This window comes from Pinus tabuliformis, chromosome 5_2 (genome assembly GCF_031772625.1).
Source record: "Pinus tabuliformis cultivar Carrire ecotype Pingquan chromosome 5_2, CPIR1, whole genome shotgun sequence".
Lineage (NCBI taxonomy): Eukaryota > Viridiplantae > Streptophyta > Pinopsida > Pinales > Pinaceae > Pinus > Pinus tabuliformis.
In genome coordinates this window covers 15482158-15508334 of record NC_142306.1, presented here as the reverse complement: position 1 = coordinate 15508334, position 26177 = coordinate 15482158, and the positions used below count along the sequence as shown (strand labels likewise).

General features: G+C 39.9%; 1 protein-coding gene across 1 annotated transcript in view; it reads left to right on the top strand.

Moving 5' to 3' along the window:
- The first annotated feature begins 1486 nt into the window (after positions 1 to 1486).
- Positions 1487 to 26177, top strand: part of LOC149157248 (uncharacterized) — a 33749-nt gene continuing 9058 nt past the window's right edge. The window contains exons 1-3 of the mRNA XM_089433693.1: positions 1487 to 1603; positions 24916 to 25257; positions 25525 to 25640. Coding sequence (XP_089289819.1) covers positions 1487 to 1603; positions 24916 to 25257; positions 25525 to 25640 — 575 coding nt within the window. The remainder of the gene's footprint in view (positions 1604 to 24915; positions 25258 to 25524; positions 25641 to 26177) is intronic.

Below are 26177 nucleotides of genomic sequence, written 5' to 3'. Positions count from 1 at the left end.
GCAGAGGTGGAAAAGCGATGGGAAATGCTATACATTCCATTACATGACTTAGCATATGTTCTTACACCTAAATATTATCATCCATCATGGCTTTCAACACCAACAGTGTTATGAATATAATTTATATAAAAAATAAAATAAATGCAAATAAATATAAATAATCATAGTAACGATTAATTAAATAGTCATTAGTTAATGGAAAGACATGTCTAAAGGACATACCCATTCAGAAAGGGGCACCTGCTTAGGTATATAAGCAAGCCCTCATTGTAACATTCATCATCCTTGTTCTATCATCTTATCAATAAAAAAATTATTTAAATACATTGTGTATTCTACATTTCAAGTACAAAAACTACAGAGTTTGTTTGCTACAGTGGTATCAGAGCATTCCTCTAAGTATAAGATATTTGTTCCTTACATTGGTATCAAAGCATTCCTCTAAGTATACAAACCTTTTTCGCTACAGTGGTATCAGAGCCATTTGACCATCTAGACATTAACGGCTACATAGTGTACCCATTAAGCCTTAGGCCCAGAAATCATGGGAACATATTCCCAAGACTATGACCATATGACTACATGAGAATTATTCCTGGAAATGAGAGAAATACTTGCAAAATCAATAAAGCATCTTGAAACATATTCAGCATCCATAATGGAAGAGAACCTTAACACAAAAGAGACTAACGATAAAGAATGCTCATACCGAGAAAATGATGTCGAACATGTTGAATTAGGATCTCGTCAGGGTGACGTAAATGAGGCTGATAATCAAAGTGGGTATATGAAAATTGAAGATGAAGAAGAAAAAGATGAGTCTACTAATAAGGAAACTATTGAAAATGATAAATGTGATGATCTTTACAACGCTTTAAATGTGAGTTTTATCCAAGCACCTGTGACTTCCTACCAAACCACCAAGCAAGAAAATGTTGGGAATGGAAGGGCCCGGCAAAAAGTTCATTATGGAGTCGAGCAAGCTACAAGAATAATCTCAGGGGCAGGTACAATTGGTGAGGCTTTTGCTAGAAGTGTGGGGTACATCAAACATAACGAAATTAATAAAGCTGAGCAAGGAGCAATCAGTGGGAATATTACTCAATTTTCTTTTGAATCTTGTCCTAAAAGGGACCATAGGATCGATGATGAGGTAGAATCAAATGTAGAAGCACCTGAAGTATTTTGTGGCCATGCTACAAATGTAGTTGTAAGCTATAAAGAGTCTACAGCCTCGGGAAGAAAAGGTGGATTGAATGTTGGTGGTGGATCAATAGAATCAGAAGGAAACAATTTTGTGCTTCTTCCGGAAATGGCAGTACATCATCTCTTACCACTTCCACTTCCAACAGAGTAGGTCAAGCTATAACTCCTGCTACCTCCACTTCCGACAAAATAGGTCCAAGCTTCAAATGAATGCATAGGCCAGCAAGATAATTCTTTTTTGCATCCAGGTGTAGGAGGAACAAAATTGTTTGTGGCAAATATGCACCGGTGGAAAACAAATGCAAAGCTTGAAATTGCATTTTCAAAGTATGGGAAAGTGAAAGATATGAAATTCTTTGAGGAAAAGGGCAGTAGAATGGCAGCACCAATGCCACAGGTCAATTGCGGGCATCTCAATAGCGATCTTGTTTGTGCCCCTTGTTAAAGAAAGATGTATGACTGGTTCCAGTTTTTAGAAAAATATCTTGACATTGAACATAACAACTATTTAGCAATACAGGAACAGATTTACAATTCAAAGCATAAGGCTAAGTTTCTAAGAAAGTGGAGCTCTATTCCAACTGAAGTATATGACACTAGAGACGTTACCCTCTTTTGCACTTCAGATGGATCCTCGCTTACAGCACATGCGTTTATTCTCACAATCAGATAAGATGTTTTCCAAACAATGCTGGAACAAGTAGATATGAAAGAAAAAAAATGAAACGAGTGGAAATTCATGAAGTTGGAGGAGAAAGTGTGAAAGCATTTTTGAAGTTTTTGTACACCACCCAAGTTAGTGATGAATATTTGCATGCTCATTACAGGGAACTCGTTAAGCTTGCCCATTTGTACCAAGTACAACTTCTCCTCCACAGTGGAGAATCACCATAATCAGAGAGCGAGGAATTTATACCAGATGCGACATGCATTCCAAAAGAGTCGACGCCTTGGGCGAAACGGATGTAGGAGAGAGTTTCCCATTATTTGCACTTCAACATCAAATCATTCCATATTTTGCGACTACACTACCACATCTCGTCGACACTTAATCCTACAGTGACGCATCTCAAAATTATCCATCGGTGTATGTATTTTTGCCTCTTCTTATAAATATGGAATTGAGTTGGAACAAAGGAATAATATCCCTCTTAAGAAATTGTAGGATAAGAAAATGAAATGGTGAATGAGCGAGAACCCTATCGACGCATGTAGAGATGTGACCGTAAGAATCCATACGGTGACTATCGAGCAATTAAAAAAATAAAACGACCTTAACAATTTTAACAAATTACTGAAGTTACTTCATAAAATTTTATAAAGTTACCTTCTTTAGAAATAATATATATATATATTATATAATATTTAAATATTATAAAAAACGTAAGAAAAAAATGATAACCTCAATAGAACCAGTTACACATGCCAAAATGACGTAGAGAAGATGAAAAACAATGCCAGCAATTAAGCTTGAAGGGCAAAGCTTTTTGAAGAGAAGGGCACTGTTATGAATATAATTTATATAAAAAATAAAATAAATGCAAATAAATATAAATAATAAATAATCATAGTAATGATTAATTAAATAGTCATTAGTTAATGGAAAGGCATGTCTAAAGGACATGCCCATTCACGAAGGGGCACCTGCCTAGGTATACAAGCAGGCCCTCATTGTGACATTCATCATCCTTGTTTTCTCATCTTATTAATAAAAATACTATTTAAATACATTGTGTATTCTACATTTCAAGTACAAACAACTATAGAGTTTGTTTGCTACAGTGGAATTAGAGCATTCCTCTAAGTATACAAACCTTGTTCGTTACAAGCACCTGGTGGGGGGAACAAGAGAAAACTACACCAAGATCTAGAGGTTCTAGTTGGTTATATGAAAGTATTGGATAAATTAGTCCCTTATGAGGAAGAGCATGACATGATACGAAAACAAATGAGCAACTATATCCTTGGCACTAATGCATTTGGGACCAGTCATGCACTTAGAGATCAAAAGAAGTTGTCTTCTCTTCAGTGGTGGAACATGCATGGAGGTGTTGCTCCACTTCTACAATCTTTGGCAATACAAGTGCTATCATAGGTGGTAAACACTTCTTCTACAGGGAGGTGTTGGAGCACCTATAGTTTCATCCATAGTGTTAAAAATAACAAGTTAAATGTAAATCGGGCGCTGGCAAAGAGCTTGGTTTATATTCATTAAAACTTGCGATTGTTGTCCCATAACTATGAGAAGGCAAAGAATAATAAAGACCTTAAGCTTTGGGACAAAAATCCATAGGAAGCCAATTTGTAGGATAGAGTGTTGCAATTAGAGCAACTGGAGGACGCTCTTATCCAGGACGATGATGATCGATATGAGACGACACCCCCATCCAATGCCATGGTCCCCAATTTCCATTCTTCAATAGCAATAGCAGGGGCTTCATCTTCAATTCCACAACTTCAACAACCACCATCTTCTTCACTACCACCACGTGGAGGCTCACGTAGTGGTTGTGGTTTGAGGAGAGATTGGTAGATATATTCACAATTCACTACTTTTGTCATAGTCTAGACTCTATAGATGATAGATTAGAATGTTAGACTTTAGTGTCATGAATTTGAACTTTTCAGTCTTCCTAGTTCAGTGTGTAGCAGGTGGTGTCCTAATGGCCTATTTTGTAAACATTATTATTTGAATTTTGGTCATGACACATGTTGACAGTTGCTCACTTGCTAGATAAGTTATTTGAAATTTTAATGCTAGATAAGTTATTTGAAAGTTTAATGATTTTATCTTCTAAATGTCTGCTTTCTATTATATGCTTAAAATTTTGGTACTTTCTACCTTCTATTATCTATGATATGCTTAAAAAATTGATGTATATTTGTAATTGCTAGAATCTAGATGGTTGATGCTCAAATAATTAATCGGTGAAGTACAATGGATGCCATATCTATCTTAATTTATGTACAAATATGCATGTTTTCATATCTTCCGCAATGAATTTGGTATTTTGGATGTTTTTTTAATATAAATGGATATTTATATATATAACAGACGCTTCCAACACTTCGCTTCCAAAAAATGTCCCCGCTTTCTGCGACATTGGGACACATCTTAACCACCAATGTGAAGTAGGGGTACAAGTACGCAGCCTATAGTGGTTTATAATCTAATTTCAACCTGTGATCCATACTAGAATGCCTTAAACATTAAATGAAAGCACTTGAATGCAAAAATGGTCAAAGAACCTCACAATAGATGACATGCCTTCATCAGATAAGTAGGATGGATCAATGAAAGCACTCACCAAATCATGGATGAGAAGCATTTGAGGCTGGCTATATGTGAATCATGGTAGGGCTGTTGGTTGGAATGCTGCAATGTAGGAGAAGCATCTCTAACGGTTACCCATGTATCTGGATCTAGATGGATAACCAGAACCATTTCAGTCATGTTAATTGGACAAGCTGAGAATCAAGGCCAAGACTTGCGCCCGGCCAGTGAGTTATTCTACACAATGTTTTTAAGCTGGGACTCCAGCTCAGAATCGGTCAAGCGTCAATTCAAACTCTGACTCAGTGACCTGGACTGATCTGATTTCAATGACTTAGTTTACTAAAAAAAAAAAAAATTGAAAAAATTATTTTTAAAATTCCAAACCATTAGAGAAAAAGTATGTAAAATCTGCTCATCTATATGCCATGGCATATACCATGTATATGCCATCAGGGACCAAGTGGAAAACATATCAGCAAGAAAAATAAGTTTTCAGCAATGTAAATTCAGATCTACACTAGATATGTGAGCTTTCTGAAAGCAAATTTACACTAGATCTGTGAACTGTGCTGAAAGTAAATCTACAGATCTGAAAATATCACATACTGAAAATAAATGATCTACTGTTGTGGCTAAAAACTGCCAAATCAATCCTAATTTTGATACAGTTAGAACTAGGAGATAACTACAACTCTCATCAACAATATCGAAAGGATGCCTTGATATAATGATTTTAAAGGAAGTCTGATAAGCATGCCATGAAAGGAAAATCCAGTGTGTAAATGGCACTTTACTGAAAGAAATTCAACAGAAGATTGCACTATGATTTTGTATATTGGACAACATTTGGCTCAATATCAAGGGACATATCGCTGTCCATGGCCCAGTGTCTCAAAATGTAAAGAAACTAGGGATTTTTATTTTTTAATAGAAGAAATTAAATTTTGAAGGTTAAGTCCATGAGGGAGGGTCACCATACCTACTCATCTAGGTAGGTACAAGCTTGGCCGAGTAGGGCTGGTTTGGTACCGAACCAGCTGAGTCCTAATGGTCACCAGTCAACTCGACCAGATTGACCAAATCCAAGTTGACTTAGACCATTCTAAAAACTATATACTAACTTCTACCGCTGAGCCACATACCTTTTTCCTAATGGGAAACCTTGTTCGCAAGTTTGGATGTTACATTGAACACCTGCACTGAAGCCACTCTAACCATCTTTGAGAACTCCTAGCCTTTTAACCATGCTTCAATAGCATGCCAAACATGTAAATGCCATCAGCTGGTGGGTTGCTCTACTACTGAGCTACATGCCCTCTTTACTATTAGCAACCTTGTTAACAAGTGTGGATTGTCATATCCAACATCTGCCCTCAAGAAACACTGACTTTCATGAATCCCAACCTTTTAACCAAGCTTTGATAGCATGTTAAGATATGGAAAGGAAGGAATTCAACCCAAGATATGTCCCTAGCTAGAGGGTTGTTCTACAACTAAGCTACATGCCCTTTTCATAATGGGCAACCTTGTTCACAATTGTAAACTGTTACATCCAAAACCTCCCCTTAAACCACACTAATCAGCTTTTAGAACTTCTAGCCTTTTGCCCAAGCTTTAAAAGCATGTTAAAACTCATCAAACTCATCAATGTTGATCCCAAATAAAGTAGAGGAGAGGGGGGATCCTTGTCTTAACCACAACAATGCTCCTAATAAAATATTATTACTGATTGTTATGGCTACAACCATAATTTAAGTCCATGGGGTAGTAGCTCGGGTGGTAGAAAGGAGGGATTGAGTTCCTCCCCACCCGACTTCAATTCCCATCAAGGACATGTGGCTTGTTGTGGCTTTGGCTAAAAGGGTAGGCACCCTTGATGATAATTATGGCACACGAGGTGTTTTAGGACATATCGACCCTAGGTTGAGTAACAAAACCCCTATTTTGCTGCATGTTGTTGCACCTAGCCGAGATCTTTAAAAAACAATGTTAGAAAAAACATGTGTTGTTCAAAAATTACCCAACACAAACTCAAGAAATAACTTGTGATGGTGATAATGAAGGGCCCTGTTATTGCAAAATCTAGCAGGCCTAGTGTAAGGCCCCACTACGTAACCTAGGTCTTATGGCAACAAGGGATTGGCCATCACTATCACCGTAGTGACTCCTCCACATTTGTTTAGTGGTGAATTTAATCTTGCAAGGAGGCTTCCCTATAGAATATCACCTAAGGATGTTCAATAAAGAAAGGCTTAATGGTGATGCAAGGTCTAATGATTGAAGGAAAGGTATCAAGTTTCAACAAGGCCTTGAAAGGCTAAGGTAGGAGTTGCCCAAAGTTGCCCAAAGTTCAAGTACGCTTCCTTACGACCTATGTAATTTAGAAAAGAGACGCCATAAGTTAGGGTAGGTAAGATATGCAAGTTGAGGGCATGTGATGGCATATAGAAGCTCTAGAAGAAAGCTTATCAAGCAAATATCGTAAAAGGAACAACATTATCAAAGGGGTGGACTAGGCTGACAGAAAACAATGTAGTTTTGTGACTGGAACATGCATAAAACAGTAATAAATAATATGACATCAGCCCTAATTTAAGAGTTTTAAGATGCAATTAATGTTAGATTTTACCTTTTTCAAGTTTGTTAAATGTAATCCTTTAGGGCAATAACAAATCAATATCAAATTGCTAGAAATGAAAATTTTAACCTAACCCTAGCCTTAGTTACCAAGAAAAATGGACTTATAGAAAAATTATGGTTTTGATCAACACTTACTAGATTAGTGCCTTGATCTAATTGGGCAATGGAGTCATTTAGGGCACGATCTATGAAGAGGGCCTTGATGAAGAGGGTGAGAGAACGAAAATATCTACTTTGAAACCCTAGTGACTTCTTATTATGGGAGATTTTAAGTTCAAGAGATGCATATATCAAAAAGTTCTCTTGAAGGATTCAAGGAAACAAATTTTACATACCATGAAAAATTAAGATTCCAAGGAAAGATATTGCAATTTTTAATATGGCATACATAGAAAACCCTAATTCACATAATATAGCATGCAAAATGGAAGAAAATTAGCATGAAACTTACACCATTCCACAAGAATCACTTTAATCAATCCCAAAGAAGTCTCCCCATGCAAACATCTCCCTCCCAAGACAATTCGCTCCATAAAGATCACATTGCATCCAAGAAGAAGACAAATAGCTAGTGTGCACTTCTTAAGAGAAGAGAAGTGTGATGAATGATGATGATGAATAAATGAAAGTGACTCCCCTCTATTTATATGAGGGTAATGTTATAGACATTTTTGTGCCTCGCAGCATGGAGCATGAAATGTCGATAATTACAGGGATCCAAAGTCCCTAAACATGTTGTTCTTACCCCTAGAGGAACAAGGTCAGTAAACCAACAGCACTTCCTTACTTTGCACGAAATTCCAGCCTCCCTAGACCTCATGAGAGAGCTCTATATATAGGGTAGAAGGAGAAAGGATGAGTCAGCTTGAGACTGACATAAAGCTGCCTTGTGTCCTCTCCCTCTTCAGTTAAACTTCAGTTCTTGAGTCCACTTGGAGATCCTTGCTTCCACATGGAGATCAAGTACCTCTTACTCATCATAGGGCGAATTCCTTGAACCAAGTGTCAGTTTGGAAGCTTCCTGGGCAGTTGACACCTTGCAGAATGACTGTGCCACTTGGCCAATCTCGCCCAGCGCAGGTAGCCTTCATTGGTTTTGATTTTCAGCGCAGGTACAAGGAGGAGCAGTTGACATTCAGCACAGATGCTCAGTGGAGCAGCTGACATGATCCAAAAATAGTCTGTTTTTGAGTGTTTTCAGGTGGAGAACTGATAGGAAGTGCTGTGGTTTGCTGACCTTGTTCCTCTAGGGGTAAGAACAACATGTTTAGGGACTTTGGATCCCTGTAATTATCGACATTTCATGCTCCATGCTGCGAGGCACAAAAATGTCTATAACAGTTGCCCCCTAAAGTATGAGGCCGTTTATCGGGTGAAATACTTTATCCAGAGGGTCCGAAGTTCATTCAAGTGCTGAGAGGTGCCCTGTAATACAATACAATACAATACATTATTTTTCATTCTGTTTTCATGATCTAGCTGAGGCGGGCATTCCCATGCTCAGCTTTATAAATACATTTTGGTACATAGAACAGATGATCGTCTGATGGTAGACTGATAATTCTCTGCTGAAATTATCATCCTTTGAGTAGGATGATCATCTGCTGCAATGATGTACATGACAAATGCTTTTATATTTCCTGAATATGTATCGCAGCCCGGATGGATGAAACTAGATCCGGGGTCTTCAAACTCGTTCGATCTTCACTCTAAGTACAAGTCGATCCATGTGAGAATTTCGCTGAAGTCGAACATGGAAAGACATCGCTTGATTACCGGTCAATGATGAAAACCGTTAACAAGCGCGAGAGGAATCACCGATAATGATAATGACCCTCAAGGTACTGCAGTACAATTCACGTGGCGTGAATAAAGGACTTGGCGTCGAACGCCACGCAAAATCTTCTGGTCGAAGGTCATTGATGTATACCTGTCGCCGGAAGTGAGAAACTTGCCATTGAGGCATGCAAGCTTCAAAGTACTGATGGGGTTGTTCCTAGATCAACTTCTTGGATAATGAGCTGAAGTCGACAAGAAGCGATCCGTCAAAGGAGGGCCTTAATGAATCCCACATCAATGACACAGAACGGAGCTAATGATTTTAGTGGAGGTGAAAACAAACTGTGACATATGATTCAAGGTGGCGATCATGAATGGATGAAGGATAATGTATGGCAGTGGATGGGACATGGTTGACACTTTCAGAATGACCTCTCTTGAACATATAACGACACTGATGCGATGGATCGGTAGCATTACCCCAAAATGTGGATGGTTTGGCGAAGACCATGGTGATGAGACCGGTGAATGAAACAACCCAACCCGATGTGGTACGGAAGAAAAGTGTCATGTTCAAGAGCGACTTGCTACCATTAAGCTTTGATGTTCTCCCAATTTTTCCCCAATCATTTTTTACCAGTACCTCTTTATTTTTTTCAAGCTTGAGGAGGATAACATATGCTTGTTCTATAACCTGCCCTTCGGGCAAGCCCATCGCTATGATTTAACGAGCTTAGCGATAGGGAAACTCGTTCTCGTCTAAAGACAAGTTTGTCGCTATTTAATCATTTTAACGAGTCTAACGACAAAGAAAACTCGGTCCTTTTCATTTTTAGAGAGTCTGAAAAGGTACAGAAAGTTAACTCCATAATTCCTTTTTCGTTATCTAATCCCTTGAGTCCGAAAAAGTATAAAACAATACAGAAGGGATGGGTGTTCGGTACTTTTAACGAGCCGAACAAGACAAGCGCTCGATCTTTTTGTGTAATAATCCCTCAGGTCCAAAAAGATTAAAGTCTAAATGAGGGATAGCTCTTCCGGTCCCTTTAACGAGCTGGAAGGCCAGAACTCGGCAAACTTTTCATATTTTACGAGTCAGAAAAGAGCTCAAAGATGACTCGTCTTTTGAGGAACGAGTGATAAACAGGGATAGCAACTGATTCCAGGTACAAGTTGGAATTTTCCAATCACGGCAGTGTCACAAGGATGGCTAGGTGAAATCACTCTTCGCAGATGTTCCTCAAAATGGGTAAACACACAAATGGAAGTGAATGATCGGCCAAATGACGGTGGAGGTGACGGTGCACAAACACGACCAAGGCTTTTATGGCTGATGAATTTACGATCTCAGAAGGTTATTTACCGGGATAGGTTCTTTTTTTTTAAGATAAAAATGAGCTTAAACACTGGAGGGAACACTGCTCACTGCTTTTATTTATTTTTTAACGAGCATGAAGACCGCGTTAAAACTGCTCGGATCTTGCGTTTATTTTTTAACGAGCATGAACTATGTGCTAAAACTGCTCGATTCATGGTCAAATTTGATTTTTTACTTTTACTAGCTTTTCTCTTTTCAAATGTAGTACTTCACCTTCAATTGCTGCAACAAACTTTGTTAGAAATGGACAATATTTGCATGAAAATGAGATTATAACCCTAATATTTAACTTTAAACTGTGTAAAAAGTCATAAAAAGGTGTTTTTACCTCTCATTTACCATTTCATTTGCATTTTGCTTGTTGGAGCTCTGGAGGTGCCTCTTCTTCCTTGATTTTCACCAGCTGATTCCGGGAGATTCTGTGGACGATTTTCGGCGCCGTTTGGACCAGGTAGGAGCTAAACCTTAGCCCTTCACTTTCATGGTTTCCTTTTTCAGTTTCATGCACATTTTTCAGGGTTTCTGAGCCTCAGGGGTTTCATCAAGGCGCCCTGGCATCATCGCAGGTTCTCCTTTCGAAACCTGCGCTGCATGTCAGGTTGTCTTAAGGCAGACTGCGCCTCAGCGCAAGGGAGAGACTCTCTGCCTGCGCTGGGCCTAGAAAAACTGATCCTGCATGTGATTTTCGATGATTTTTCGCCAGTTTTTCATCAAAATTAGGAACTTACTCCTTCTCTTGTTTGCTTGCAGGGAACTTTGAACAAAATGTCCCTTACATGGCGAGAACGAGAACATGAAGCAGAGGACATGGTTGCACTCCATGACCCGGTCACGGTGAACGCGCTTCGGAACTGTGGCCTACTGAAGTTCTTCCGTATCTCTAGCATGAGAGCATAGATTTCTTTACTGCAGTATATGCTTGATGCTTGGGATCCTGTTAACCAAGTATTCCAGATTAGGGGGAAAACCATCCCCTTGACCATAGAGGACATGTACTTCTTGACTGGGTTGTCAAGGCGGGGTGCCCCCATTTCTTTGTCAGGTACGGCTCGAGGGACTAATTCCACCAGAGACTATATCCGTCAGTATTGCCGGGAAGGTTCACAGCCGAGCAAAGACGGCAAGATCAATATCCATGACATCACTGACAGGTCTCTTAGGTCCATTCTGTTTACCATTGGTAGGATGGCCGGTAGCGCAGCTTTACATGTTGCCAATAGATCTTACATGTAGCACGCCTTGGAGTGTCTCCAACCGAAAGTGTTTAACTGGTGTGATGCAGTACTTGTTCAGATGAAAAGTCAATTGACCAAGGTAAAGGACGGGAGGCTGAAGAACTTTGGATTTGGTTCTATTCTCACTGCCTTCGCCTTGGAGAAAATCCCATTGATGCAGCCTCAGTACATCATACTTGACTTGCCTTCTCCGACCGAGCCACGCATGCAGAGGTGGGTTGACCACATGTCCCGACATGCTGGTCAACCTCAGATTACTTTCACTGAGGCCTTCTTTAGGTGGTTCGAGCGTCAGGAGATGGTGTTTTCTGAGTATCCATATGTGGGTATGGACTACCGAGGTGATCTGGACTTGGTGCTACCGGATGGCGAGCAATGGGGCGCTATTGGTAAAATCTCTGACCATATCACTGTTTATTGTTTTTACTCATGATGTTACTGTGCAAAACTAATCAAACTCTTGGGTGCATGCAGATGTTGGTCCTGTTCGTCCAGCAGCCCGTCCACGATTGCCAGCTGCTGCCCCAGCAGCAGAGCCTGCTAGGAGAGTTGTTATTCGCGACCTTGGTGATACTGAGACACTTACAGCTGTGCAGGAGCAGGTTGAGAGCCTTACTCGTGGTCTTCCGGATGTACAGATTGACGAGTTACCTTTACAGTTGCAGCGGCACACTATTGGCGTGCCTAGACGATGGACTCATCTCTTGCACATGATTGCACTGACCGTGACGTACTATCATGAGCACCACTAGGCTAGGGTGCCCCCTAGCATCTTTTTGAGTTCTAGGTCATACGACCAATTTTGTTTTGATTACAGCACATCATGTACAAACTATAAACAGCTTTATATATTTTGATTTTCGGGGTTTATTCTGGTTTATTTGCGATCCACTTGCATAGCACCGATGCATCTCTTTTTATATATGTCGTAAATGTCTATCTAATACATAGTTTGCTAATGAATCTGTTAATGTGTTCAAGTTTCTGGAAATATGTTGGTATTGAATTGAATCAAACTCTCTTTCCAAAATCTTAACCCTTAGAAACATTCGATAAATAGCTGGATTGCGGACTGAATATATACCAGTGAGTTGTAGTATCACAAGCTGTGAGTCTAGCCTAACAATTAGTCAGCGTATACCATGAGCGATGGTATCAGAGAGGAGTTCAATCAACGCGCTATACTCAGCGATGTTGTTCGTTGACTGCCCAATACACACACCTCTGAAACTCACTAACTCGCCGCTTGGATCAAAAATGGCCCAGGCTGCGGAGGACAAATTCCGCGTACTACGACTCGCTCCGTCGGCATATCCTACATATGTCTCAGAAAAATTCGACATCTGCAACAAACGAGAAGGGTGGATTACTAAATCGAAACAAACACTTTAGCGAAAACAAAATACAACAAAAGCACTCAGGTTACTATTCAGGCATAGTAACGCTTGAGGTACAACCCGTTGCGGGGTTGCGCCAGTGGTATCCCGTCATAATCCATTAACTCGTAGGCTCCTTTTGCTAACACCCTTTTAACAATATAGGGACCCATCCATAAGGACTTAAATTTTCCTGCTCCTAATTTGTCGGATTCTTGGTCGTAAAGCAAAACCAAGTCACCCTCAGAGAAGATACGAGGTTTGACATTCTTGTCGAACTGCGCCTTGACTCGTTTCTTATGGGCTTCGTTCGCCAAAGCAGCATCACGACGGTTTTCATCCAACTGGATCAATTCCAAGAAACGAGCCTCTTCTTCTGAGGTTCCGGGGAGGAGGTCAATTGCGAGTTTAAGAGACGAAATTTCGCACTGGATCGGTAAGACTGCCTCCAGGCCATACACCAATTGGAATGGTGTGAACCTAGTGGCGTTCTTTACCGAGGTTCGGTAAGCCCACAATGCTGAGTACAGGAGTAGGTGCCATCTTCTTTTGTGAACCCCGATCATCCTTTGCAACATACGCTTCAGGACCTTGTTGATTGCCTCAACTTGTCCGTTGGCTTGTGGATAATATGGGGTAGAGCTGTCGTGAGATAGCCCTAGTTTGGCAGCTAATTCAACCATCATGTGATTGCGAAAATGCGATCCATGATCTGTCACTATAGCCTGCGGAACGCCGAACCTGGCGACTACATGATTAAAAAAGAAAAGGGCAGCTGTTTCACCAGTGTTATCCAATGTAGGCATCGCCTCGGCCCATTTGGTAAAATAGTCAACAGCGACTATAATATACCCATGCCCCCCGGTCGAGGTGGGGTTACATTGCATGAAATCGATGCCCCACTTGGCGAAAGGCCCAACAGCGACTATAGGCTGCAAAGGTGCGGGCGGTCTCCTAGTTTTGCTATCAAAGATCTGACACGCATGGCAACTTCTGACAGCTATTATGCAATCTTTAAACATAGTTGGCCAGAAATATCCTGCTCGTAAGATTCTTTGTGTTGTTGCATATCCAGATTGATGCCCCCCGCACGCGCCTGAATGACAATCATTCAGGGCTTTCTTGGTCGGCCTCCTCATGGGTAAGGCACCTCCTCAGAACCGTATCGACACCACGACGGTAAAGTGTATCACCGACGATCATGTAGTCTTTAGATTGGTATCGTATATGCTTCTGTTCCGAGTGTGAGGTATTAGGCCTAAATTTTTGGGTTTGGAGATAAACAATGATGTCTCCATACCACTCATCGCTTACTGATATCAGAAACAAATTTTCATCCACGATTGACTCTTCTGATGTTTCATCGTTGGACGACGATGGGAGATCGCATAATAATTCCGCGAAAACTAGAGCTTTCTTCGATTTGGATTTTACAAAATCCAAATCAAACTCTTGAAGGATCGCTATCCATTTTGAATATTTGCCCCCAAGCAACTGTCGCGACAGTATATACGTCATGGGGTTGCAATCTGACAGAATGGTAGTTTTCCTAAAGAGGACATAATGTCGAAACCTTTGAATCGCTTGAACAGCAGCAAGCGCTAGTTTTTCAACATAGGAATATTTACTTTCTGTGTCATTTAAGTTTTTACTTAAATAATAAATAGGATGTTCAATTCCATCGACTTCTTGCACTAAGACCATCGCAATGGTCGTATCTGCTGCAGCTAGATACAGGTTAAAATCTCTTTGATAGTCCGAGGCGTACATTAATGACGCTCTTACTAGGGAATCTTTCAGAGCGTCAAAGGAAGCTTGCGCAACCTGGTCCCAGACAAAAGGTACATCTTTTTTCAAAAGACGAGTATAACCTTTGGCAAGTTCTGCGTAATTTGGAATGAACCTCCTCAGAAAGTTTGCTTTCCCTTGGAGTTTCTGAATCTGAAGCAAATTTGAAGGTGGAGGCAAATTAATGATTGCCTGAACCTTACAGGGGTCGAGACGAATCCCATCCTTAGAGACTACAAAGCCAAGTAAACGACCAGAACCGACGCAAAACACACACTTGTGCGGATTGAGTCTTATCTTGTAGTGTCGGCAACGTAGAAATATTGCTCTCAAATGCCGTGGATGATCAGTCCGCTTCCGCGAATGAGCCGGAAGATCGTCGAGGTAAGGTTGAACGATGTTCTTGATGTCATGGAAGGCATAATTCATTGCCCTCTGAAACGTCGCCCCTGCGTTCTTTAAACCAAAGGGTAATTTTCGATAAGTGAATGTGCCCCATGGAAAAATAAATGCAATCTTAGACTGGTCCTGTGGGCGGATATTTATTTGATTATACCCGGAAAATCCATCCATAAAGGAAAAGATTTCACATCCGCGCATTCATCAATTATCTGGTCGATGAAGGGTGTAGGGTAGTTGTCCTTTGGACAAGCTTGGTTTACATCCCTATAGTTGACGCACACTCTTATCGTCCCTTGTTTTTTCATAACAAGGACAATATTCGATACCCAATCGGTTAGAAGAACTGGGTAGATGAATCCAGCATGGAGAAGTTTTTCAACTTCTGCCTTAATGGCAGCGGCTTTCTTGGGGTGCACCTGCCGAAGCCGTTGTCTTACTGGTTTGACATCAGGATACATTTTAATCTCATGTTCAACTATGCTCGAGTCAATGCCTGGCATTTCATCATATGACCAGGGGGGCATGGGTATATTATAGTCGCTGTTGACTATTTTACCAAATGGGCCGAGGCGATGCCTACATTGGATAACACTGGTGAAACAGCTGCCCTTTTCTTTTTTAATCATGTAGTCGCCAGGTTCGGCGTTCCGCAGGCTATAGTGACAGATCATGGATCGCATTTTCGCAATCACATGATGGTTGAATTAGCTGCCAAACTAGGGCTATCTCACGAGCTATTGGGTGATTGCTTTTATAGAGGAGAAGAGGAGATTTCTTGCTGCTGGGGAGGTGCTGCTAGATTGGAGCCATTTATGGTTGTAACCTTCTCAGAACCTTTATCTTCTATCAATAAAGCTTTTGATGTTTTCCTATATACTTGTATTGCAATGATGTATTGTTTTTATCTGTATATTTGATCCATTCTAATCCATGCATCAGTTATGAGTACATGTTTCTTGTAGTTTCCCTCTCTTGTTTTTGCAGAATCTTTGTGTAGCTGGGCTGGCAAAGGGAGTAAGGAGCTGGGAACAAGAGGCAAAGAGAGAAGACAGGATCGACAAAAGCGAAAGACATCGGTTGGTCAATCTTTTCTTCCTTATCTGTACTTTCATAAAGGAAAAATATCAAAGCTTTACTTTCAGTTGTTGCTAAGGAACTATCACCCTTAGAGTAGGGATAGGGTCATTCCGAGTCGGATACTTTTCCCCACAACAAACTGGCGACTCCACTGGGGATCAAGTACCTCTTACTCATCATAGGGCGAATTCCTTGAACCAAGTGTCAGTTTGGAAGCTTCCTGGGCAGTTGACACCTTGCAGAATGACTGTGCTACTTGGCCAATCTCGCCCAGCGCAGGTAGCCTTCATTGGTTTTGACTTTCAGCGCAGGTACAAGGAGGAGCAGTTGACATTCAGCGCAGATGCTCAGTGGAGCAGCTGACATGATCCAAAAATAGCCTGTTTTTGAGTGTTTTCAGGTGGAGAACTAATAGGAAGTGCTGTGGTTTGCTGACCTTGTTCCTCTAGGGGTAAGAACAACATGTTTAGGGACTTTGGATCCCTGTAATTATCGACATTTCATGCTCCATGCTGCGAGATTGGCCAAGTGGCACAGTCATTCTGCAAGGTGTCAACTGCCCAGGAAGCTTCCAAACTGACACTTGGTTCAAGGAATTCACCCTATGATGAGTAAGAGGTACTTGATCTCCATGTAGAAGCAAGGATCTCCAAGTGGACTCAAGAACTGAAGTTTAACTGAAGAGGGAGAGGACACAAGGCAGCTTTATGTCAGTCTCAAGCTGACTCATCCTTTCTCCTTCTACCCTATATATAGAGCTCTCTCATGAGGTCTAGGGAGGCTGGAATTTCGTGCAAAGTAAGGAAGTGCTGTTGGTTTACAGTTAGAGCTATTGGGTGATTGCTTTTATAGAGGAGAAGAGGAAATTTCTTGCTACTGGGGAGGTGCTGCTGGATTGGAGCCATTTATGGTTGTAACCTTCTCAGAACCTTTATCTTCTATCAATAAAGCTTTTGATGTTCTCCTATATACTTGTATTGCAATGATGTATTGTTTTTATCTGTATATTTGATCCATTCTAATCCATGCATCAGTTATGAGTACATGTTTCTTGTAGTTTCCCTCTCTTGTTTTTGCAGGATCTTTGTGTAGCTGGGCTGGCAAAGGGAGTAAGGAGCTGGGAACAAGAGGCAAAGAGAGAAGACAGGATCGACAAAAGCGAAAGACATCGGTTGGTCAATCTTTTCTTCCTTCTCTGTACTTTCATAAAGGAAAAATATCAAAGCTTTACTTTCAGTTGTTGCTAAGGAACTATCACCCTTAGAGTAGGGATAGGGTCATTCCGAGTCGGATACTTTTCCCCACAACAGGTAACCAAGTCACTATTCATTAATTTACAAGTAAAAGCCCTAAAGAAAGTTTCATTGTTCAACTAGGTCAAAGGTCACAAGTGTTGAGAAATGTAACTAGTATCGTCTTCATAATTAACATGATGTAATTCATTTGTATTTATAAAAAGAAGAAAAGAAAATCATTATATTTTCATAAGCATGGGTTCCATGCTCATTTGATTAAATAGGTCAAATCACCCATTGAGTGCTTCTAGGGTTGAGTCATTAGTCATTATACTTGTCATTATGTTCTAGACCCTTATTGGGCCTTTTGTATTAAAAGAAATTTTGATGTAATCTAGCATCTACACCTCCACCATCAAGTCGGTCTACCCATCTGCCATGTCGGCCTTAACGAAGAGATTCGACCTCGTTGGTAGACTATATATTAGCAAAGCACTCGACCCATTGTGGCATCTCACTATCTTATCTCTATCTACAATTTAAGGACAAGAAAAGGGGTGCGAAGACAAGGAAAGTGAAAAGGATTTTTTGTCTAGCAAAGGAGACCGAGAATCTACCTTATAACAATCCACACAACTATAAGAAGTATTCGATCTGCAATCTAAGTGAAGGAAGAAAGTGCAAAAAGCATGAAGGAAGGTCTAAACCCATTGTCAAAGAAAAAAATGTATGCGAGGAATGAAGGACTCTTATCAAGCTAAGAAAGGCTGAAAATTCTCTCTTTGTCTGTCACACGTGCGAGAAAGTATGTGATAGAACATCAGGGTCAAGGTACAGAAATTGCAAAGATAAAAGGAAGGTCGGGATCCTTATTGGAGAAAAGATTGCATTGACTTGGTTCAACCTTGATGGTATTTCAACTTGTTGAAGGAAGGATAGTTGGAAGGATGACTTGGTGGATGGAGGAGGACCTACTGTTGGTATAGAGGTAATGGTTGTCTCATTTGATTTGGTTCTTGAAGAAGAGAAGAAATTTTGGTTGGGTTTTCCCCTTAGAGAGGGGTTTTGCCCTAGCTGAGTGCCTACAACGTGTGTCCATTTTTCTCTGATGATCTCCATGTTTTGGTAGTTGTTTGATGATAAAGAACACAATAATAAGTAGAAGAAGAATCTAATCAAACAAGTAAAAGAACGTCACAAGCAACTATCAAGTTAAGAGAAATCACCCTAATTGGCTGCCATATTGATTTCTCAACATGGTATCAGAGCTATGGTGAAGGAAAAAGGGAAAAGCAACTTGAAGATCCTTGGATCTCATCATCTTCTAAAGGATTCCATTTACAAGGGAAGTATTAGTAAAGGATCAAATAGAGGTCTTGGTTTATTATAATATAGGATCTATACCTCTTCTAAAAATGGCATCAAGGAAATCAAAGTTTTGTACACTTCTCCAAAGGGTATCCATATTATCATTTTGAAGAAGATCTGAAGTTTTAAGAAGCATCTACAATATCTTTTCAAAGACCTGAGAAGCCTACAATCTCTTGTTTAAGCATCTCTTGTGGGCTTAAATTAATTCTAAAAGGTAAAGAAGAAGATTTCCTATAGAAAATCTTGACCGAAGTATTTGAAGATATTAACAATGATTCATTAGGACAAAGATTCAATGATCTCAGGAAGCCCGAAAACTTCAGGTGGCTTAGGTTACGGAAAAAAGTCACCCATCCGAAAATTCCACAATAACATTTCAGAACTTCTAGTCCAAAAAGGAAGTCGGAAAATCGAGGGTATGATCCATGAAGATTGCAGTGGCATAAAATAAGGAATCTTAGTTTGAAGAGTCATCTTTGAAGATATTATAAGAACATCTTGAAAGTAGCAAGAAGATTATGACATCTTGGAGAAGCCTTTGTAGTAGACTTCGTGTGATCTTAAACGACTAAGGTATGTAGTCCTTGACGTACATATAATTGTTTTTATTTATACAAGGTCTAACTCAAATTTACATTAGGGTTTTGTAATCCCATTTTTGGTTCTAGGGTTGTAGCCTTCATATTAGAGGTTGTTGGCATCTAAGTTCTTGTAATCCCTAGTTGGTAAAGAAGCCCTAACCCTATTATATTCCCTCATAGAAACCCTAGCTTTTGGTCTCTAGGGTTTGTAGGTAGTCCAAGGTGAAAAGGAAAACCACAATAAAGGTTGAATTGGATTTGAGATTCAAACCCTAGAGTTAATGTTTCGAAAGTTAACATCATGAGACTTAGAATTTGGATCTGGAAACCCTAGGAATTCTCCCTCTCTAAAGATTCCATGGAATCCCTAATTATAATTATGCTCCTATACTTGTATATTTTTCTTGGTGGTACATGTCAATAAATGTGCAGGTACTTAATAAGTAAGATATGTTGATCTTATGAAGAATATGATGAATAAAGACTTGGTAATCAAGTTGAGTCTTTGGGCACTCTAATAAAAGTATACTCATATGCAGATGGACCATGAAGATGTTGTCATGATAAGAGGGAGCCTTTTCAAAGTTTGTGGAAGAAGCAACTCAAGGTATGTTTAAAATTGTACAATTTGTAGCAGGTCCCCATCATTTTGTCTTTGAAATCCATTTATGGTAATAACTCTCTCATCTCTAGGATTTTACTATAGAATCGTAGAGATTCTTTTGTTAGATTAAATCAAGCCATGTAATAACTATCTTTTGCTATTTGTTCACTTCAGTGAAACCCTAGCCTTTTGACTTTTAGAGTTTGTTGATGGTATCTAGGGTATATGATAAAACCCTATCTTTTCAGGTTTGGTGATAATATATATGGTTTATAACAAAACCCTTGTAGAAGTTGATAAAAGATCCTAGGGCATGAACAATGAAACCCTAGGTGTAAATGCTTCCGACATGGTTGAAACCCTAACATGGTTCAGTGTTGGATATCTAAGGTTTGTGACAAAACACTAGCAAAGGTTGTTATAATAGTCTAGGGCATGAAAGTGAAAGCCTAGTTGATTTGCTTCCACTATGATTGTGATCCTATCTAGGTTTAGGTTTTGAATATCTAAAGTTTAACTTCTTATTCAAAGTTTTTGATAACCCTATATGCTCTCATTGATAAAGTTAACTTCACTCTCTTGTATATTTGTGCTTGGTCGTACTTGTTGATAAGATTTACAGGTACATAGATTTCAAGGGATTGTGAAGAGGTGTGCCTACCTCATACTTGTTGATGACTTTATGATGATGTTGAGCATGATGGAAAGAGGGAGTTGTAAGAATCCTGATGACATTGAAGTTTACGTTGATGATTGAAAGATGACCTTGTTGCCATATGAAGATAAAAGGAATGATGCTTTGAAAGGTCAATGTTCTTCGATGATATGATGATGCAAAAGAAAGAGCGTGTAGCTAGAAGAATAAAGTTGTTGACGAAGGACTTATCCCTAGTTGAGAGTGACCTTGGATACCCTCCATAGTTGAAAAGTACATGAAGAAAGAATAAGATCAAAGAATGGATAAATCACTATTGATGGTTATTGATGTTTGATGAAGTTGTGAATAAATACTCAAATGTTTTGAGAAGTGTTGAGGCTGAGTTTGGTGTTGCTTGAGAGGTTGGAAAAAGGAAGCTTCCATCAAGATTTGTTTGGATATTATGATGAACTAAGCAATATCAAAATGGTTGAGGACCCTTAAGATTGTGCTAGCATATCAATAATAAGAACCAACATATTGGAAGTGATTGGGGTCATGAGGCTACAGTATGTTCAAATGGATGAACAAGTAGTTGAAGTGTTGATGTCTCCCTCAGAAGTTTGTATATTTTACAAGCACGCTTGGATTGGTGGATATCTCTTATTTGGTTGAGAGAGAGAGATGAGTACCATAAGTTGCCCATATGATGGTACTTGGGAGGACATCTTGGCATGGTTGGTGTTGTTATCTCAGTTATAGTTTGGCCTTCATGATGCCTAGATCTCAATGTGGGAGGGTATCTTGGTCTTATGGAGCTTTGTTTTAGTGTTCGACCTTGATGATACCAAGATCCCTATGAGGGTTGGTGTCTTGGCATGGAGGCCTAGATTGTATGTATATCGAGTTGGATTGATGGTACCTATAGTGGCAAGGTTGTAGCCTGATGGTACCTATAGTGGCAAGTTGCCTCGATGACACCTTAGCCCTTGTTGGGAGGATACCTTGGCAGTTTTGGTATCCCTAGCATTGTGTATGTTGTTGTATTCTTCTTGGAACATTTCAAATTGAGGTCAACCTTGTACTGGTTGAACAATTATGAATACTTCCCTAGTTAAGAGGGAGAGTTGAGAAATGTGACTAATATCAGTCTTCATAATTAACATGGTGTAATTCATTTGTATTTGTAAAAAAAAGAAAAGAAAATCATTATATTTTATTAGCATGGATTTCATGCTCATTTGATTAATAGGTCAAAGCACCCATTGAGTGCTTCTAGGGTTGAGTCATGAGTCATTATACTTGTCATTATGTTCTAGACCCTTATTGGGCCTTTTGTATTAAAATGAATAAAATTATTTTGATGTAATTTGGTCATCTACACCTCCAACATCAAGTCGGCGTGCCCATACTTCATGTCAGCCTTAATAGAACAGCTGGGCTGACGGTATAGAAGTTGTAGAGATAAAAGGTGGATAGAGATCTTTATTAGAGCAAAGATTACATTGACTTGGTTCAACCTTGATGGTATAACAACTTGGTGAAGGAAGGATAGTTGGAGGGCTAACTTGGTGGATGGAGGAAGACCTATTTTTGGTCTAGAGGTCATGGTTGTCTCATTTGATTTGGTTCTTGAAGAAGAGAAGAAATTTTGGTTGGGTTTTCCCCTTAGAGAGGGGTTTTTCCATGGCTGAGTGCCTACATCTTGTGTCCATTTGCCTTTGATGATCTTCATGTTTTGCTAGTTGTTTGATGATAAAGAACATAATAATAACAAGTAGAAGAAGAATCTAATCAAACAAGTAAAAGAACATCACAAGCAAATATCAAGTTAAGAAAAATCACCCTAATTGGCTGCCATATTGATTTCTCAACAACAAGCCCACCTTGAGATAGCTCTAAAACATAATAAAATGCCAAAATAACCCACGTGTGGGAATAAATGCTCTCACAATGATGTCATTCTCCAAAAATGATCAATAATCTAGCAAACAATTAATGCAATGGTCCAAAGAGTGCTCCTCAATTCAAGAAATCCTCAAAATACATGGGCACATCTCCAAAAGGCACCTCATCTACCATGAAGTCATCCATATGGCATAAAGAGGCCTACGTCACCCTTCGTATGTAGGAATGACATGGCATTGTCTAGGGCAAGCAAGGGCATCAAAGAAGAATGTGTCAGCCCTCCCAAGTCATCTCAGTGACATCCATCCTCATCTGAGCTCCATAACAAGGCATCGTCCATCAAACAAAATCAAGGCTAGCCTAGAGAAGTCATGGGTTCATCTGGGCACATCATCAAGTAGTTCAACACCCAAGCTCCTAAGCTCAATGTTTCAACATCTGGAGGTACATTGAGAGGTGCAAAATCATGCAGAAGTTGCTCAAGGCCCAACGCTCATCTTGGAGGGGCAATGTTGGGACCACAAGGTCATATTTTCTCTAAAACATGGAAAAGCACCTTCTAGAATGTGTTGGAAAGGAGTCAAGCCATCCCTTAAGGTATCTTTGCGGCATGTGTGATACCACCTGAACAAATTTCTCAATATCAAGTGACATCAACATCATTAGGAGCATCAAACCATTAAAGAATCATAGTCGACCATATCTAATGTTAGGGTCACAAAAATATTTCTTTTTTTTAACTTGAAATGAAAGCACGGGAAACCCTAGAGTACTTCCCCACATTTCATGGGTGGTAAACCGAGTAAATTGTCAGCCTGAGTGCCAGGCCTCGCCCCAAGGGAATTGAGGAAATTTGAACCCGTGATCAACAACAACTAGCAACAATATCAAAGAGCTTCATGTCTGGCTCCAGACCACTTGAACTAACAATTGGGGTTGGGTCACAAAAATATTTCACAAAACACTTACTTTTGAATGTCTAGCTAGCTCAAGATATGTAAACAAGTTACCTCATGTATGTTAGCGATGACTAGTTCAACAACCTTATTAGGTGTTTCCAACCCTCAAGGGGAGTGACATATCCTAAGCAAACCCATCAATCCATAGGTGTATGCGATAAGGTGGTCATGGAATCGAAAAGACATCAAGAAAGATGCCACAGCAATGAGATCAACTAATGGAGGTCCAACATCCTGAGTGTAATGATGTAAGGAGGGAGCATCATGGAGGCCTGAGTTACCCCTTTCGACACCTCGTTTTTCCACCCCTCCGGTGTGCCTTTTGCATTACTGGTTTATCTTTATTTGGTGCATAACTTAAGAGACCAAACATGCTTAGTGCTTTTCCATTACCCCTTAAAGACGTAGCAATTTCCCGCTCATCGAGGTTGGCACATTCAAGAGTTCCTTTATTTAGGTAAAGCATGCTCGAGAAACCAAGTGATGGATAATGAGGGGAGTAGAGCTCATGCTAAGATTTTTCCCAAATGATAAACAAGTCCTAGCAATCTTTTACATTCTATATTTTCTTTCTTTTGTGGCTTTATATGCTTTTATCGTTCTTTCAATTACATCAAACCCCAAGGCCAAATTTCCAGACCCTAACTCAAGGACATGGATATACGGTGCCAATCCCAATGACCAACGACAATCAACCCAAAGAATGGTGATGAATAACAAGGAAGGATGAAAGTGATAAGTATAGATTACCATGGACATGCTATATCAATCAAAGCCCCCTATTAGTGCCCCTCCTAAACCATAAGGCCCTAGAGGAGGTCCCACTAGACTAGAGTCAAAGACTAACCTCCCAGTTAAGTGTGGGAACAAGGATACAATCATGAGCGTTAATCATCCAATTTGCCCCATGATTCATATTAGTGTGCCCATAACACCAGTCTAGATCCATCTTAACTCCGAATCTACCAAAAGCTGAGAGGGATCAAATCTCTTGAGATGTAAACCTCTTTTAGAGTGAAATGAGTTGATCCTTCTTTGCGCTTGGTAGATCCGGAGTTAATATGGATCTAGGTTGGCCTTTCTCCCTTTAGATAGGTTATATTCCATATGAATACCATGGGTGAATTGTTAGTTTTTGTAGGATCAGAGGTGTTCTAGTCTCGAAACTTTGTGGACAGGCTAGAGCACAGGAGTTCTCCATAACCCAGAAATTATTTCTAGAAATTCCACCTAAAAATGTCTCAGTTAGATTATTAACCTATTTTTAAATGTTTCCTAAGTCTAAACTTAGGAAAACTGGTTAATTAATCAAGATTAATTGAGGTAAGGTGTCAATCATCTAGAAACTCACCACAGATTGACTGGGAAATAATCTTCATTGATTAAGATTCAATATTGGCCATTGGAGTCCCAACAGAAGATTATAAGAAGTCAATGGGTAGATGGAGAACATACACTTCAGGTTGATTTCCTTGGAGATTTCGATTTTCCAGAGAGCAACAGTCAGTTGCCAGAAAAGTTTGAGCTTCAGAGAAGGAAGCAGAGACAAAGAGGGACAGAGACAGTGAGTCCAAAGGAATTCTTCCAGATCCGGAGAGTCAACTACAGGAGGGTCGAGTTTCCTCAAGGAGTTTGTGCAGTGCTGGTTGAAAAGCTTCAGGGGCAGAGTTCGATTTTGTCAGACAGAGGGTCGATTCAATTGCTGGAGGCTGGAAGAATTTCAAGAAGGGGTCAACGGGTCAATTCTCAGAGGTCGTATCGAGCAGACGGCTTGATCAGTTTCAATTCCAGGCAGAGCATTCAAGTGCCTACACAGATTTGACGCAGAGGCTAAAGCAGGGGATTCTTGGAGCCCATTTGGAGCCAATTTTGGAGTTGGATCAATGTCGGGTGCGACAAAAATTGTCTCACTAGTTTTTTTTGTGGCTAATTTCTCCTGTTGTTTAATAATTAAAACCCTCAACTACTGCACTAGTTTTAGCAAATAAATTGTTAATTAATTAACAATTAGAAGAATTAATCCTAGTTGCTGAAATAGGATTTCAATAATGAAATTTTCACATGGTATCAGAGTGTGATTGATCAAACGAGGAGGCTCAAAAGCAGAGACAAAAATTCGTTTTTCAGAAGGAGCAGCAGGACAATTTCTGGAGACTACGCAGAGCCTAAGCTAGGCAGATCGAATTGGTAAGTTCGATTTTTGAGTGCAGGTTGGCAAAAAAATCTGGCTTGCCAACTGAGTGTTCTAATAGGCAGAGGGAGTAGCAGCAGCTTAGATTTTCGCTGGGCAGATTCCTTGTTTGGGTGCATAGGGCTTTGCAATAGTTTGCAGTAGCAAAATCAGCGTCAGGTGGAAGAGAAATAGCACACACAAAGGGAAATTTCTCTTAGAGGGTTTTGAGTTTCAGAAATCCGATTTTCCCAGTTGCAATTGGCAATTGTTGCAAGCATGGTTATTTGCTCCATAAAGGAGTGCAAGTATCAGATTCGACAACTGAGCAAACGAAGAGGAGTTTCTTCTAGATCATATTCAGAGATAGCCACAACTGGGCTTAGAGATCAGGATAGGTTGGAGGAGCCTCCAACTATGTCATCTGGAAGGCTAGGATGTCCTTCCTTCAAGATGAATATGGCCTGAAAGCCTACGTGGATAATGTTGTTCAGTACCACTCACGATGTCGATCATTTGAAGGAGTGCAGAAAAGAAATGGTGAAGGCGAAGCG